The sequence below is a fragment of the Sceloporus undulatus genome, chromosome 3 (assembly GCF_019175285.1).
Source record: "Sceloporus undulatus isolate JIND9_A2432 ecotype Alabama chromosome 3, SceUnd_v1.1, whole genome shotgun sequence".
Taxonomy (NCBI): Eukaryota; Metazoa; Chordata; class Lepidosauria; order Squamata; family Phrynosomatidae; genus Sceloporus; species Sceloporus undulatus.
In genome coordinates, this window is record NC_056524.1 from 817,570 (window position 1) to 834,266 (window position 16,697).

General features: G+C 46.1%; 1 protein-coding gene across 1 annotated transcript in view; it reads left to right on the top strand.

Moving 5' to 3' along the window:
* The window catches only part of LOC121925677 (short transient receptor potential channel 2-like), a 17,245-nt gene extending 1,502 nt beyond the window's left edge, over positions 1 to 15,743 (top strand). Inside the window, exon 2 of the mRNA XM_042458122.1 lies at positions 14,692 to 15,743. Coding sequence (XP_042314056.1) covers positions 14,692 to 15,438 — 747 coding nt within the window. The 3' untranslated portion in view covers positions 15,439 to 15,743. The remainder of the gene's footprint in view (positions 1 to 14,691) is intronic.
* Positions 15,744 to 16,697: the final 954 nt, after the last annotated feature.

Below are 16,697 nucleotides of genomic sequence, written 5' to 3' on the forward strand. Positions count from 1 at the left end.
GCAAACTCCCATGCCTGGGCCAGGACTTTAGAGCGTGCCAAGCAAATTATTTCTCCAGCCAGAGACACAGAGAGAGAGAGAGAGAGTCCACAGGGCTTCTTCGGGTCCTCTCCACCTCCTTGGCTGACCGCTTGACCACTTCTTGACCCCCTTGCCCCTGTTTGTGTCTCCTGTCTCAAGGCAGAGGGAGAAAGGCAAGGCAGCGGGCTCCTTGCAGCTGGCTCATCTGGGATGGCTCCCTTCTTTCCACTGTTGTAGATTTCAGAGCCGAGAAGGGCTGCATTGGGGAAACACAGAGCCCCAACAGCAGAAACCCCATAGAAACACCACCGTGTTTGTGGGGTGGGAGAGCCATGCGCCTGAGCAAGAAAGGGCTGCCCAAGGTTGTGCCAGTCCAGTCCGTCCCAGACGCGGGCAGCAGATGTCGCTCTGGGTCTTCAAGTCGCTTCTGACTTATGCCTCCCCCAATTTCTGTTTATGCTGTATGATTAAAACGGATGTTTCCACTATGCGCATAAAACGATTAAGGTACATTAACCGACGCGGGAAGGATGATAGATATCGTCTGTTTTGTCTTCTTAGGACTTCCTCTGAATTCTGGGGCATATTTCTTTTTGCTTTAAATACCTCTTATTTATTATTGGTGTGATTTTCTTTTTTTAATATTTAATCATTCACATACAAGCTAACTTCTTTCACATTAACACAAATCATCCAATATTTGTATCAACATTTCCATACATAATAAAATCTTCTCTTCTTTCCCAATCTCTTCCTCTCTTCCTCTTCTTCTCCCCTCCTCCTCTTTTCCTTTCCTTCTTTTCTTTCTCCTAGACTTCATTTTCTCTTCCCTTCTTCCTCCTCCTTTAAATCTGTTATTTCCCTCTTACTACTTCTTATTCTTTGAAAGCGATTGACATATTGCTCAGTGTTTCTTATGCTTTCTATTTGGAGTTGAGGTCTTTCTGTTTGCTGTTCTGTAAATGTTCATGTTTTGACTGTTTCTGATTTCAAGACGAAATAGATTTCATCCGTTTTGGGAACATCCTTTGAACCGTTCCCGCTCTTTCCCACTTCCTCTGTAGATTTCCCATTATCAATAGCAATACTTTGATCCATCTTGATCACGTCTGTTTACTTATGGATTTTTTATCCCGCCTTTCTCCAAAAAGTGGGACCCAAGGCGGCTAACAATATATATAAAATACATTAAAATAACAATTAGAATCATACAATTAAAATTATTAAAAATTATTAAAAATTACAAATATAAAATTTAACACTATTATGGATTATGGAGCCCTTCAAAGCAAAAGCTCTTGGAGAGAACCGCAAACGCATTGGTCTTCTTTGCCTTTCCCCATTGCGCACCAGAGGATCCTTCCAGAGCTTTCCTAAAGCATTAAAGGGGATCCTTCTGCCTCAGCCATTGCTTAATGCATTTGCCATCCCCTTCCAAGAAATGCCAGCCCATGCTCTGGATGCGGGTCTTGCCTGCTGCTAGAAGCAAATGGCACTGGCAAGTCAAGTCACTAAAAATATCAAGTCCAAGTCGAGTCGTGTGCTATTTGCAAAGTCAAGTCCAAGTCAAGTCACTGACGCAACTTAAGTCCAAGGCAACTGGACTCAAGTCTCTCATTGCTGCTGTTGGAGATTGCCGGTGCATGTTCAGAGTCAACATCTGTCAATGTTGATCCAAGAAAGAAAGAGGGTACCACTGGAATGCAGCGGCTTTGTTGTTGTTGTTGTTGTTGTTGTTAACTGCCCATCTGGACCCATGGCGATCCTTGGATGACACTCCAAGACCCCCCTCTGTCTTCCCTGCTTACTTGCGCAACCCCATAAAACCCAGAATGACTCCTTTGTAGAGTCCATCCTCCATCTGACCTGCAGCCTTGTCTACTCCTTTTCCAACTGGGAACCATTCTGTTGCTCCTTGTTTGTTCTGACAGTAGCAGCCTCTTCTCCTGGGACTGATTCCTTATCCGGACTCTCAGATGCGTTGGCACTCCCACCATGTCTTTAGGGTTTTCCCTATTCTTTCATGATCTATCCGTCAAAGGCTTTGCTATGTCTATAAAGCACAGGCCGGCGGCTTTCCTTTGGAATTCCCTGGTGTGCTCCCAACGCCATTTTGTTTGCAGTGTGGTCCCTGGTGCCTCTTCCTTTGGCATTTGCCAAACCCTGGGGCAACAGAGACACTTTCTGGTTCTGCCAAATACAACTCTCGCGCGCCATCTAGTGTGCGAGCAGGACAACTGCGTCCCTGACTGAAGCCCTTGTTTTAAGATCCAGCTCTGGGCTTCCGCTTTCCTCCTCAAGTGACTTGTGGCCCTGTAATTCTTCTTCCTGGTCAGTTTCCCACTCTTTCTTCTTCTTGCCCGCCCCTTCCCTCTTCCTGAGCCAAGGTCCAGCCAACCAAGGAAATGCCTTTTCCTAAAAACATTAAAAGTGCTCCCTCCAGACCTTTGGGGTTTGCAAGACCTTAAAGCTTGCAAGACCCATTTCGGGCAGCGGGCGTGTTTGCTTTATTTGTATGCCACCTTTCTCCCAAAGTGGCACACTGATAAAACACAGATTTTTTTAAAATTACCATATTCTTTTAAAAATAATTTAAAATCATTTCAATAAACAGTGTAACATTCATAGCATCATAGGTGATAGGTTGGAAGAGACCCAAGAAGGGCCCTGATCCACTCCAAGCCCCTCGCCATGCAGGAACTCAGTCAAAGCATCCCTGACAATGGCATCCAGCCTCTGCTAAGACCTCAAGGAGGAGCACCATCTTCTACATCAACAGCTCTTACTTTTGAAGTTGAAGCTTGTGATGACCCCATCCATAGTTTCTCGTAGGTTTTTGGGCAAAATGTGGCCCTGTTCTAGGAGTTTCTTCCTGACGTTTCTCAAGCAGCATCTGTGGTGGCATCTTCAGAGAAGGCTGCCTAGAAAAGTGGGTCTATATCTACTGTGGAGCCTGGAATGCAGGAGGGATTTGCATGTGTCTGTTCTGTGCTGATGGCCGGCCTCAGCCTGGGAGGTAATGCAAAGAGGTTAATGTCATCTGCTAATTGGGGATCAATTATCTACTGGGAAAGCCCCCTTTTTCCATGCCAGTCATTCTTGAATGCCAGCCAAAGCTTCTGGTGAAACATCAAGAAGAAACTCTTTTTAGGAGTATAAAATTAATAATAATATAATAATATAATAAAATTATTGATCTGCCCTTTGAGGTCAATTGGGGCAGCTAAACAGCAATAAAATACAAACATATACATCAAAATTCCCTCCCCCCTAAAAACATTATTAAATCACGTATAAGTAAAACCAACAAATAAACAACATTAACACGTAAACATTACAAGACAAAAACAAGCCCAACAAACAAAAACAATAAACTACGGTGGCATTTCCAGGGAGGATAAGAGAGGGTTCCTGAGGCCAGGGTTATCTATCCCGGAAAGGCCTGCCGGAAGAGATCCGTCTTGACAGCCTTTTAAAGATGTTTAAAGATGTCATTGACAGTCTCGTCCGGCAGGTCTTCCACCAATCTGGGGCGACAACAAAAAAGCCCTCTGGGAGGTAGCCAAAGCCTTAGACCTTTGAGGCTGCAGCAAATTCCTCCCCGAGGAGCGGAGTCTGCGGGGAGTATTATGGGAGGAGGCAGTCCCTGAGATGTTTTGACCCAAGCCCTTTAGGGCAAGAGAAACATTTCCCCTCTTTTTGTAGGTGTTTGGATTCTGTAATTAATGTTCTGCCAAAACAAAGGAGAGGTCAGAACCAAACACAAAATGGCTGCCTTTATAGCTGCAACAGTTAAAGTACCCGTCTTGCATTGTAAGTGCAATGATGATTTAGCCTCAAGATAGGTTTTGTTGCCATTCATTGAATTTGTATAATATATTTGTGGACCTGACAAAAACATTCAATTTGATTAACTATCAATATCAATATTCAACTAATTCCAAAATGTAAATTATCACTTTATTGATTGATATCTCTTTTTTAAAATTAAACATAAAGCCTCATTAGACAAAACAGGCAAGATACAACAAAGTATACATTAGTCACTTCCTCGCCTTCTGCTAGTTCTTATATATGGATGTCTGACTTTTATATTCCCCGTACTAACTTATGTACGCCCTTATAAAATATATTAATCAATTTATTTCTGGTTCCTTATCTATTTCTATACACCTCTGTATAGGTCCGTAAACAGTCTCTCTACTTGTTCCTGTATATAAAAACCCATTCATTATCTACATATATAAATAACCTTCCATTTACATCTCGTTTCATATTATTATCATCGCATTTACACATGATTCCTTTATCTGTATATACATTTGTCATGAGAATGTCAAATAAAAATATCAATTAATATTAATGTGGTAACTCGTTTAAATTTAATATAACTTAATTTTTAGAAAAGGGGGTCACCGGTGTGGTCCGCGCCCCCGCGCGCCCTTATGGGATTTTGCTCCTCACTTTGCAAGCCTTGATGCCCCTCTGCTCTTTTCTTTTCTCCCTGCAGCCCAAACGGAAGGAGATGTCAACAAGAAGCTAGGTTCCCCGAGGGCCTGCGCGCCATCCAAGATGGGCCACTGGTGCGCGTCCAGCAGCTTCTGCAGGTGAGCGAGGATCCTGCGGCAGTGGAAGAAGCTGAGGACGGTCGTGGCGGGAGGCGCTCAACCTGGCCATCCGAGCGGTGGGAGGGAGATCCCCCAAGACCTTGCTGCGGTTGGTCAGTTGACTTCCGCCAGGTCACGAGGCATGCTGGTGGCCGTGACACCAACCAGCCTCACGTGGTCAAGCTGCTGCTGGACCGCTTGACCAGGGAAGAGCCTCAAATGGACATCAAGTCCTTCTCGCTGGCCTTCTTCGACAATGCCATCGACAAAATCCCAGCTTCGCTCCTGGCGTGACGCCCTGCCCTGGCGTGCGAGAAGACCTCTACGAGATTGTGGACATGCTCCTGACGAAGGGCAAGCCATCCTCCCGCCCCACAAGGTCTCCTGCGCATGCCTGGAGTGGCCAACGGCCGCAAGTTCGACGCTCAAGTTCCCCTCCGCAGCTCAACACCTATAAGGCATCGCCAGCCGGGCACACCTCCCATCGCCAGCGAGGACGCCATGCTGACTGCCTTCACGCTCAGCCGGGGGGACTCAAGCGCCTCTCCAAGAAGGAGCCCGAGTCAAAGTCTGTCCATCTTTCTTGCAGCCACACCTGTGACATTATGGTTGCCCTGTCTTTAGGGCTGCCTGGTCATGGGTCTTGAAGTCAGCTCTGTTGGCTCTCTTCTGTACAGCTGGATGTGCGAGAACAAAAACCAAACTCTTTGGCCCACCAAAGATGCCAACATCCAATATCTGAGTATACAACCAGAGTAGCTACAGTGGAGAGTACGGATCCCAGGAGAATGCCATGATCACGACAGAAGTTCAATCCTGCTAGTCATTTCCAATCTTGGTAGACCCACTAATAACTTTTGGCTGTAGAGGACACATTAGTGTTGGCCCTCCACATTTGCATCTTTGACTTTTGCAAATTTGATTATCACAGATTGATTAATTTTCCTCTCTAGGATCTTGAGGTCTCAGGCAACCCTGTAGTCACCTTCCCCCAAAAACCGCACTGGGGACTAGAGATTCCTAGAGAGGACACCTACTTATCCAGCATTGTTTAGTCTTCCAGAGCAATTCTATGGTCATCTTCTGGAGGACGTTGACCACACAGTTGCAACGGAGGACTCGAGGATTCCTAGAGAGGTGTCTCTCAGTAAAAAAATACAGCAGTTTTTAATTTGGATTTTTCCACTTTCACAGGGGTTCTGGCTCCTAAAACCCAGCAATGTGGATATCCAGATGTGGACAATGGTACAACAGCCTTGCCCACAACCCAGATGCCAACTAGGCCCATGCATCTGTTAGGAACTTTCATCATAGCACCCAATGGATCCCACAATATATTAGAAGGACTTTCACTCACTCATCCTCCATGAATTGATTTATGCCATACTTTTAGATCAGCAATGCCCATCAGCACTCCACATTGGGGGAAAGGGTTAGGGTTGGGACCAGAGGACAAATGGACAGAATCAGACATTAGTAATGGCCCATTTATACAAAAGCTGGTTGCAGAACACTCCGTGCGCTGCCTCCAGGATTTCTGGAACTCCCTTCTCAAAAAGGACTGGCACTCTCCCTGCTTATTTGCTCAGACAAGCAAAACTTTTTTTTCACACATTCATTGAGTGTGATAAAATGGCCCTTCTTCACAAAATGTGCTGGATATCTAAATCAAGGGAAGTCATAGTGCCCACTCTATTCTGCTTTGGTCAGGCCTCACCGGAATAATCCTGTGTCCAGTTCTGGGCATCACAATTCAAGAGGAATGTTGAGAAACTGGAGCATGTCCAGAAGAGGATGACCCCAAAATGTGTGAAGCGTTTGGAAACCGTTAAGCCCTATGAGGAGGACTTAGGGATCTAAGGTTAAGGGGTGCTATGATAGCCTTGTTTCCGGTTACCTCTCAAAGCCTGAGTTCTTCCTCCTGAAACGATCCCTTCTTCTTCTTCTTCCCTTCCAGCCGGATACCTGGCGTGGAGACCTCTGCCGAAGTTTGCCTTGAGCTCTTGGGCATGTGCCGCAACGAGCGAGTGACTGTGTCCTGAACGACTTGGGAGACGATGCTGCGGACGAGGATGAGAACGAGAACGGGTGGATGACCAGGCCTTCGAGGGAGGGGATCCCCAACTGGCAAGCTCCGGCTGGCCGTCAACTTACAACACCGAACGGGTGAGCAGGAGTTGCGTATTGCCTTTGTATGGGTTAGTAATGGTAGTGTATATAGTAGTGATAGCATGCTTTGACATGTAAACTCATGCCAGGGCTGAAAGAAGCCAGGAAATGCAGGATCCCCACCTGACTGAGCCATGGCAGCCAAATGTTTGCAGTGCTGAATTGGCCAAAACAGAGGGGTTCTTGGCTGACTTATCTGTCCGTCTCTCCTCCCGCTCTCTTCCCTTCTCCTTGGCCCAGTTTGTCGCCCACCCCATCTGCCGCAGGTCCTCTCCTCCATTGGTGCGGGGTCTTGAAACCGCTGAGGGGCAGCAACAGCCTCTGAAGATCTTCATCTCCTGCTCCATCTTCGTGGCCCTGCCCTTCCTCTGCCTTGTCTACTGGTTTTGCCCCCAAGTCCAAGGTGAGCGGCTTCGGTCCAGGTCTCATGGCGGTCAACGCATTGGGATCTAACGGCCGCACCCTCTTGGGGCCGGAAAGGCCAGGGCAGTGCAGCCATGCTTTCCCCAATTCCGGTGCACATTGAGGAGCACCTTCTGTGGAAACCCTCTCAAGCGGCACCAGGGACCGTTCTCAGTTCATTCAATTTCCACATTGCAGAGAGCGAGTAGAGCAGTTTGGCACATTTTGTTGGTAAGGTGTTCAGCCTGTCAGAAAGAATCATAGAATCATAGAGAGATCCCAAGGGCCATCCATTCAACCCATTCTGCCATGCAGGACTCACAACCAAGCATCCCCATTGACCGAGGCCATCCAGCTCTATTTAATTAATCAGCCTCTCAGTGTGTTGGCACTCCATTCATATCTTTAAGGGTCTTCCATAGCCTTATAGGTCTATGCCGTCCAGGCTTTGCTATTCTATAAAGCACATGCTGGTTTCTTTTGGAACTCCCTGGTGCGCTTCTTATTGTATAATAACATAATGTGTTTTATAGATGGAATAACAAATCTTTTTTTAAAAGGAGGATCCGGGAGGGGTCATGGCCCCCAAATGCCTCCTTGGGTCCCGTTTGGCCCCACTCCCATGTGTAACTTTGGTGCCCTCGAAGCGCTGCTGGCCATGGTTGTACTGGATGCCCTGAACTGATGGCCTTTGTGGTCTCTTCCAACTCTATGATTCAATTATTCTCCTCTCCTTCCTGCCCCTTCCAGGTGGGAAAATGCTGAAAATCCGGTGATCAAGTTCCTCTGCACTCGGCGTCCTACGTCTGGTTCCTGGTCTTCCTTCTGGTGGAGTCCTGGTCCTGGAGCATCACCACGAATCCTTCTCGGGGCGCAACCAGAGCATGTGGGAGACCTCTCTCCACATGATTGTGTGGGCAGGTGGGTTGGCCGTGGGATTCAGGGGAAAGGGCAAGCCAAAGAAAGACAGCATGGCTTTGGGGGGCATTTTGGTGGAGGGTTTTTACCTTTATTTTATAAGCTCACACAAATATCACCCGTCCTCTCTTACTGTAAAAACATGGTCAACCAAGTATACCCTTATAGTAAGTTTCTTTCTAGGCTTCTTCTTTCCATTGTTCCTGTAAGATTCATCTTTCGACTATTTCGTTTTGTGTGATGGCGGGTCTCCAGCCCTTGGGAACTTCTCCTGAACAAAGGTTTATCTGGGAGTAGGGCATGTATGAGAGATGACATCACTGCTAATGAGCTGTGACATATAGCTGATGTAAGTCTAACTGGCCACTCAGAGAATCGGACCGCGAGGAGAGATTCAAGAACTTTCTATGGGAATCTTGAAAAGGACTTCTGCAGCATGCGGTATTTGTCCTCCCCTGATCTTTTCTGCCGGGGGATGCCAGATGCTTTCTCTTTGAGTTTGGGAGTGACACAGGACTCAGGGAATGCAGGTCGCTAGGCCAGGGGCCCTCCCTGCATCCAGGAACTCCAAAGGAAAAACTACAAAATCCATCTGTTGTGAGTAGTTAGGCAGATGTGTTAGCTAGTACGTTTCGGCCCTTTTTGTTATTTTCAACAAGCTTGTCTGACGAATTCTGCTAACTATGTCTTTGACTGCAGGCCAAGAGGCTTTGCAAGAGTGTTATAAATTCTTTTCTATCCTATCTATCCCTTTGTAAAAATAAACTTCTTTCTTTTAAACGCATCTGCTATCTATCTCTATACTCCTAACACGTGCTAGACTCGGCTATTGAAATCCTACCTCTCTGGGAGGTCCCAGATGGTGCAGCTGGGAGACGTGTGCTCCAGCGAGCGGGCCCTTAAAACCGGGGTCCCTCAAGGAGCCATTCTGTCTCCCATGCTATTTAACATTTACATGAAACCGCTGGGAGAGATCATCCGGAGACATGGGGCGCGGGGTTATCAGTACGCTGATGACACCCAGATTATTTTCTCTATGTCTCCGACTGATGCAGTGACCGGGGATGGCGTCTCTCCTCTCGTGGCCTGTCTGGAGTCAGTAATGGACTGGATGAGGAAAAACCGACTCAAACTGAATCCAGAGAAAACGGAGGTACTAGTGATAGGTTCCCCCGGTCCAGGAATGGCGGTGGTTCCACCTGTCCTGAACGGGGTCACGCTCCCTGTGAAGGACTCCGTGCGCAGTCTGGGAGTGCTTCTTGATTCGTCGCTTCATCTGACTGCTCAGGTGAATGCGACGGTCAAGAGCACTTGTTACCAGCTTCGGCTGATTCGCCAGCTGCGCCCATATCTGGACCGGAGGGACCTAGAAACTGTGGTACATGCTCTGGTAACTTCGAGATTGGACTTCTGCAATGTACTCTACATGGGGCAACCCTTATACCAAACTCGGAAGTTTCAAATGGTACAGAATATGGCAGCCCGGCTGGTCACTGGTGTATCCAGGACCAGCCATATAACACCTGTACTTAAAGACCTTCACTGGCTGCCCGTTCGCTTCCGAGCTCAATATAAGGCGTTGGTTATTACCTATAAAGCCCTAAATGGCTTGGGCCCAGGATACCTAAAGGACCGCCTCTCCCCGTACAATCCGCCTCGCACCCTCAGAACATCTGGGCAGCAATTGCTGAAGGTGCCTGGGGCCAGGCTAGCTTCTACTTCTAGAAGGGCCTTTTCTATAGCTGCCCCAGCCCTTTGGAATACGCTGCCCACCGAGCTCCGCTCATCTACCACCCTGGCCCAATTTAGGAAGGATCTCAAGACCTTCCTATTTAAGCAGGCATTCCCCGATTAAGATCCTGTGGGCCTCCCCTCCTCTTCCGTGGCCATGAGGACGGGCGATGGGGCTTTTATTGCTGCTTTTAGTTTTATTGTTGTACTGATGTATTGGTGTTTTGTGTTTTTAACTTGTATTTGTGTGCACTCATTGCACTTTTGTAAGCCGCCCTGATCTTTTTGGAAGGGCGGGATAAAAATAAAGATTTTATTATTATTATTATTATTAGTTTGTGTCTCCTTTCTCAAGGCAGAGGGAGAAAGGCAGAGGCAGGGGCTTCCTTGCAGCTGGGCTCATCCTGGGATGGCTCCCTTCTTTCCACTGTTTGTAGATTTCAGAGCCGAGAAGGGCTGCATTGGGGAAACACAGAGCCCCAAACAGCAGAAACCCCATAGAAACACCACCCCGTGTTTGTGGGGTGGGAGAGCCATGCGCCTGAGCCAGAAAGGGCTGCCCAAGGTGTGCCAGTCCAGTCCGTCCCAGACGCAGGGCAGCAGATGTCGCTCTGGGTCTTCAAGTCGCTTCTGACTTATGCCTCCCCCAATTTCTGTTTATGCTGTATGATTAAAACGGATGTTTCCACTATGCGCATAAAACGATTAAGGTACATTTAACCGACGCTGGAAGGCATGATAAATATCGTCTGTTTTGCCTTCTCTTAGGACTTCCCTCTGAATTCTGGGGCATATTTCTTTTTGCTTTAAATACCTCTTTATTTATTTATTGGTGTGATTTTCTTTTTTAATATTTAATCATTCACATACAAAGCATAACTTCTTTCACATATAACACAAATCATCCAATATTTGTATCATACATTTCCATACATAAATAAAATCTTCTCTTCTTTCCCAATCTATTCCTCTCTTCCTCTTCTTCTCCCTCCTCCTCTTTTTTCCTTTTCCTTCTTCTTCTTTCTCCTAGACTTCATTTTCTCTTCCCTCCTTCCTCCTCCTTTAAATCTGTTATTTCCTCTTTAACTACTTCTTTATTCTTTGAAAGCGATTGACATATTGCTTCAGTGCTTTCTTATGCTTTCTTATTTGGAGTTGAGGTCTTTCTGTTTGCTGTTCTGTAAATGTTCATGTTTTGACTGTTTCCTGATTTCAAGACGAAATAGATTTCATCCGTTTTGGGAACATCCTTTGAACCGTTCCCGCTCTTTCCCCACTTCCTCTGTAGATTTCCCATTATCAATAGCATTACTTTATCCGTCTTGATCACGTCTGTTTACTTATGGATTTTTATCCCGCCTTTCTCCCAAAGTGGGACCCAAGGCGGCTAACAATATATATAAAATACATTAAAATAACAATTAGAATCATACAATTAAAATTATTAAAAATTATTAAAAATTACAAATATAAAATTTAAAACATTATTATGGAATTATGGAGCCCTTCAAGCAAAGCTCTTGGAGAGAAACAGCAAACGCATTGGTCTTCTTTCCCTTTCCCCATTGCGCACCAGAGGATCCTTCCAGAGCTTTCCTAAAGCATTAAAGGGGATCCTTCTGCCTCAGGCCCATTGCTTAATGCATTTGCCATCCCCTTCCAAGAAATGCAGCCCACGCTCTGGATGCGGGTCTTGCCTGCTGCTAGAAGCAAATGGCACTGGCAAGTCGAGTCACTAAAAATATACAAGTCCCAAGTCGAGTCGTGTGCTATTTTTGCAAAGTCAAGTCCAAGTCAAGTCACTGAAGCAACTTAAGTCCAAGGCAACTGACTCAAGTCTCTATTGCTGCTAGTTGGAGATTGCCTGGTGCATGCTCAGAGTCAACATCTGTCAATGTTGATCCAAGAAAGAAAGAGGTACCACCTGGAATGCCAGAGGCTTTGTTGTTGTTGTTGTTGTTGTTGTTAACTGCCCATCTGGACCCATGGCGATCCTTGGATGAGACACCTCCAAGACCCCCCTCTGTCTTCCCCTGCTTACTTGCTGCAACCCCATAAAACCCAGAATGACCTCCTTTGTAGAGTCCATCCTCCATCTGACCTGCAGCCTTGTCTGACTCCTTTTCCAACTGGGAACCATTCTGTTGCTCCTTGTTCTGTTCTGACAGTAGCAGCCTCTTCTCCTGGGAACTGATTCCTTATCAGGACTCTCAGATGCGTTGGCACTCCCACCATGTCTTTAAGGGTTTTCCATATCCTTTCATGATCTATCCAGTCAAAGGCTTTGCTATAGTCTATAAAGCACAGGCCGGCGGCTTTCCTTTGGAATTCCCTGGTGTGCTCCATAAGCCATTTTGTGTTTGCAGTGTGGTCCCTGGTGCCTCTTCCTTTTGGCATTTGCCAAACCTGGGGCAACAGAGACACTTTCTGGTTCTGCAAAATACAACTCTCGAGCGCCATCTAGTGTGGAAGCAGGAAAACTGCAGTCCCTGACTGAAGCCCTGGTTTTAAGATCCAGCTCTGGGCTTCAGCTTTCCTCCTCAAGTGCAGCTTGTGGCCACCTGTAATTCTTTCTTCCTGGTCAGTTTCCCATCTTTCCTTCTTCTTGCCAGCCCCTTCCATCTTCCTGCAGCAAAGGTCCCAGCCAACAAAGGAAATGCCTTTTCCTAAAAACATTAAAAAGTGCTCCCTCCAGACCTTTGGGGTTTGCAAGACCCTTAAAGCTTGCAAGACCCATTTCGGGCAGCGGGCGTGTTTGCTTAGTTTGTATGCCACCTTTCTCCCAAAGTGGCACACTGATAAAAACACAGATTTTTTAAAATTACAATATTCTTTTAAAAATAATTAAAATCATTTCAATAAAACAGTGTAACATTACATAGCATCATAGGTGCATAGAGTTGGAAGAGACCCAAGAAGGGCCCTGATCCACTCCAACGCCCCTCTGCCATGCAGGAACTCAGTCAAAGCATCCCTGACAAATGGCCATCCAGCCTCTGCTTAAAGACCTCCAAGGAAGGAGCACCATCTTCCACCATCAAACAGCTCTTACTTTGTGAAGTTGAAGGCTTTGATGACCAGCATCCATAGTTTCTCGTAGGTTTTTTGGGCAAAATGTGGCCATGTTCTAGCAGAGTTTCTTCCTGACGTTTCTCAAGCAGCATCTGTGGCTGGCATCTTCAGAGAAGGCTTGCCTGGAAAAATTGGGTCTGTATATCTACTGGGTGAGCCTGGGAATGCAGGAGGGATTTGCATGTGTCTTGTTCTGTGCTGATGGCCGGCCTCAGCCTGGGAGGCTAATGCAAAGGAGGATTAATGTCTGCTAATTGGGGATCAATTATCTGCTGGGAAAGCCCACTTTTTCCATGCCAGCATTCTCTGAAGATGCCAGCCACAGATTCTGGTGAAACATCAAGAAGAAACTCTTTCTAGAATATAATAATAATAATAATAATAATAATAATAATAATAAAATTTATTTATATCCTGCCCTTTGAGGTCAATTGGGGCAGCTAACAGCAATAAAATACAATACATTATACATCAAAATTCCCTCCCCCCCTTAAAAAATTATTAAATCACTTATAATTAAAACCAACAAATTAAACAACATTAACACGTACACATTACAAGACAAAAACAAGCCAAAACAAAACAAAACAATAAACTACGGTGGCATTTCCAGGGAGGATAAGAAGAGGGTTCCTGAGGCCAGGGTTATCTATTCCGGAAAGGCCTGCCGGAAGAGATCCGTCTTGACAGCCTTTTTAAAGCTGTTTAAAGATGTCAATTGACGGATCTCGTCCGGCAGGTCCTTCCACAATCTGGGGGCGACAACAAAAAAGCCCTCTGGGAGGTAGCCAAAAGCCTAGACCTTTGAGGCTGCAGCAAATTCCTCCCAGAGGAGCGGAGTCTGCGGGGAGGATTATATGGGAGGAGGCAGTCCCTGAGATAGTTTGGACCCAAGCCATTTAGGGCAAGAGAACATTTCCCCTCTTTTTGTAGAGATGTTTAGGATTCTGTAAGTTAATGTTCTTGCAAAACAAAGGAGAGGTCAGAACCAAACAAAATGGCTGCATATTTATAGCTGCAACAGTAAAAGTACCAGTCTTGCATTGTAAGTGCAATGATGATTTAGCCTCAAGATATGTTTTTAGTTGCATTCATTAATTTGTTTATTAATATATTTGTGGACTCTGACAAAAACATTCAATTTGATAACTTAATATCAATAAATATTCAACTAATTCCAAAATGTAACTTATCACTTAATTTGAATTGATATCTCTTTTTTTAAAATTAAAACATAAAGCATCATTAGACAAAACAGGCAAAGATACAACAAAAGTATACATTAGTCACTTCCTCGCCTTTCTGCTAGTTCTTATATATGGATGTTCTGACTTTTATATTCCCCGTACTAACCTTATGTACATACCTTATAAATATATATTAAATCAATTTATTTCTGGTTCCTTATCTATTTTTCTATACACATCTGTATAGGTTCAGTAAACATGTCTCTCTACTTGTTCCTGTATATAAAACCCATTCATTTATCTACATAATAAATAACCTTCCATTTATCAAATTCCGTTTCATATTATTATCATCGCATTATACACATGATTACCTTTATATGTATATACATTTGTCATGCAGAATGTCAAATAAAAATATCAATTAATATATAATGTGGTAACTCGTTTCAAATTTAATATAACTTAATTTTTAGAAAAGGGGGTCACCCGGTGTGGTCCGCGCCCCCCGCGCCCCTTATGGGATTTTGCTCCTCACTTTGCAAGCCTTGATGCCCCTCTGCTCTTCTCTTTTCTCCCTGCAGCCCAACTGGAAGGAGATTGTCAACAAGAAGCTCAGGTTCCCCGAGGGCCTGCTGACCGCCATCCAAGATGGCCACCTGGTGCGCGTCCAGCAGCTTCTGCAGGTGAGCGACGGGATCCTGCGGCAGCTGGACGAAGCTGAGGACCGGTCGTGGCGGGAGGCGCTCAACCTGGCCATCCGGACGGGTGGCGAGGAGATCACCAAGACCTTGCTGCGGGTGGTCAAGTTTGACTTCCGCCAGGTCCACGAGGCCCTGCTGGTGGCCGTGGACACCAACCAGCCTCACGTGGTCAAGCTGCTGCTGGACCGGCTGGACCAGGAGAAGAGCCTCAAGATGGACATCAAGTCCTTCTCGCTGGCCTTCTTCGACAATGCCATCGACAACTCCCGCTTCGCTCCTGGCGTGACGCCCCTGACCCTGGCGTGCGAGAAGGACCTCTACGAGATTGTGGACATGCTCCTGAAGAAGGGCCACGCCATCCTCCCGCCCCACAAGGTCTCCTGCGCATGCCTGGAGTGCTCCAACGGCCGCAAGTTCGACCTGCTCAAGTTCTCCCTCTCGCGCATCAACACCTATAAGGGCATCGCCAGCCGGGCACACCTCTCCATCGCCAGCGAGGACGCCATGCTGACTGCCTTCAAGCTCAGCCGGGAACTCAAGCGCCTCTCCAAGAAGGAACCCGAGTTCAAAGTCTGTCCATCTTTCTTGCCAGCCACACCTGTGACATATAGGGTTGCCAGGTCTTAGGGCTGCCTGGTCATGGGTCTTAGGAGTCAGCTCTGTTGGCTCTCTTCTGTACAGCTGGATGTGCAGAAACAAAAACCAAACTCTTTGGCCCACCAAAGATGCCAACATACAGCAATATCTGAGGTATACACCCTCAGAAGTAGCTAACAGTAGGAGAGTACGGATCCCAGGAGAATGCCATTGATCACTGACAGAAGTTCAAATCCTGCTAGTCATTTCCAACTTGAGTAGACCCACTCAATAACTTTTGGCTGTAGAGGACACATTAGTGTTGGCCCTCCACATTTGCATCTTTGACTTTTGCAAATTTGATTATTCACAGATTTGATTAATATTTCCTCTCTAGGAATCTTGAGGTCCTCCAGTGCAACCCTGTAGTCACCTTCCCCCAAAAACCCGCACTGGAGGACCTAGAGATTCCTAGAGAGGACACTTATCTCAGCATTTGTAGGTCTTCCAGAGCAATTCTATGGTCATCTTCTGGAGGACGTTGACCACACAGTTGCACCGGAGGACCTCGAGATTCCTAGAGAGGTGTTCTCTCAGTTAAAAAAATACAGCAGTTTTTAATTTGGGTTTTTTCCACTTTCACAGGGGTCCTGGACTCCTAAACCCCAGCAAATGTGGAGTATCCAGATGTGGACACTGGTACAAAGCCTTGCCACAAACCCAGATGCCAACTAGGCCCATGCATCTGTTCAGGAACTGTCATCATAGCACCCAATGGCATCACCCACAATATTAGAAGGACTTTCACTCACTCATCCTCCAATGTGATTTATGCCATACTAGATCAGCAATGCCCATCAGCACTCCACATTGGGGGAAAGGGTTAGGGTTAGGGACCAGAGGACAAATGGACAGAAATCAGACATTAGTAATGGCCATTTATACAAAAGCTGGTTGCAGAACACTTCAGTGGCTGCCTCCAGGATTTCTGGAACTCCCTTCTCAAAGAAGAGACTGGCACTCTCCCTGCTTTATTTGCTCAGACAAGCAAAGACTTTTCTATTCCAACAGTCATTTGATGTGTGATAAAATAAGGCCCTTCTTACACAAAATGTGCTGGATATCTAAATCAAGGGAAGTCATAGTGCCACTCTATTCTGCTTTGGTCAGGCCTCACCTGGAATAATCCTGTGTCCAGTTCTGGGCATCACAATTCAAGAAGGATGTTGAGAAACTGGAGCATGTCCAGAAGAGGATGACCCAAATGGTGAAGCGTTTGGAAACCGTTAAGCCCTATGAGGAGAGACTTA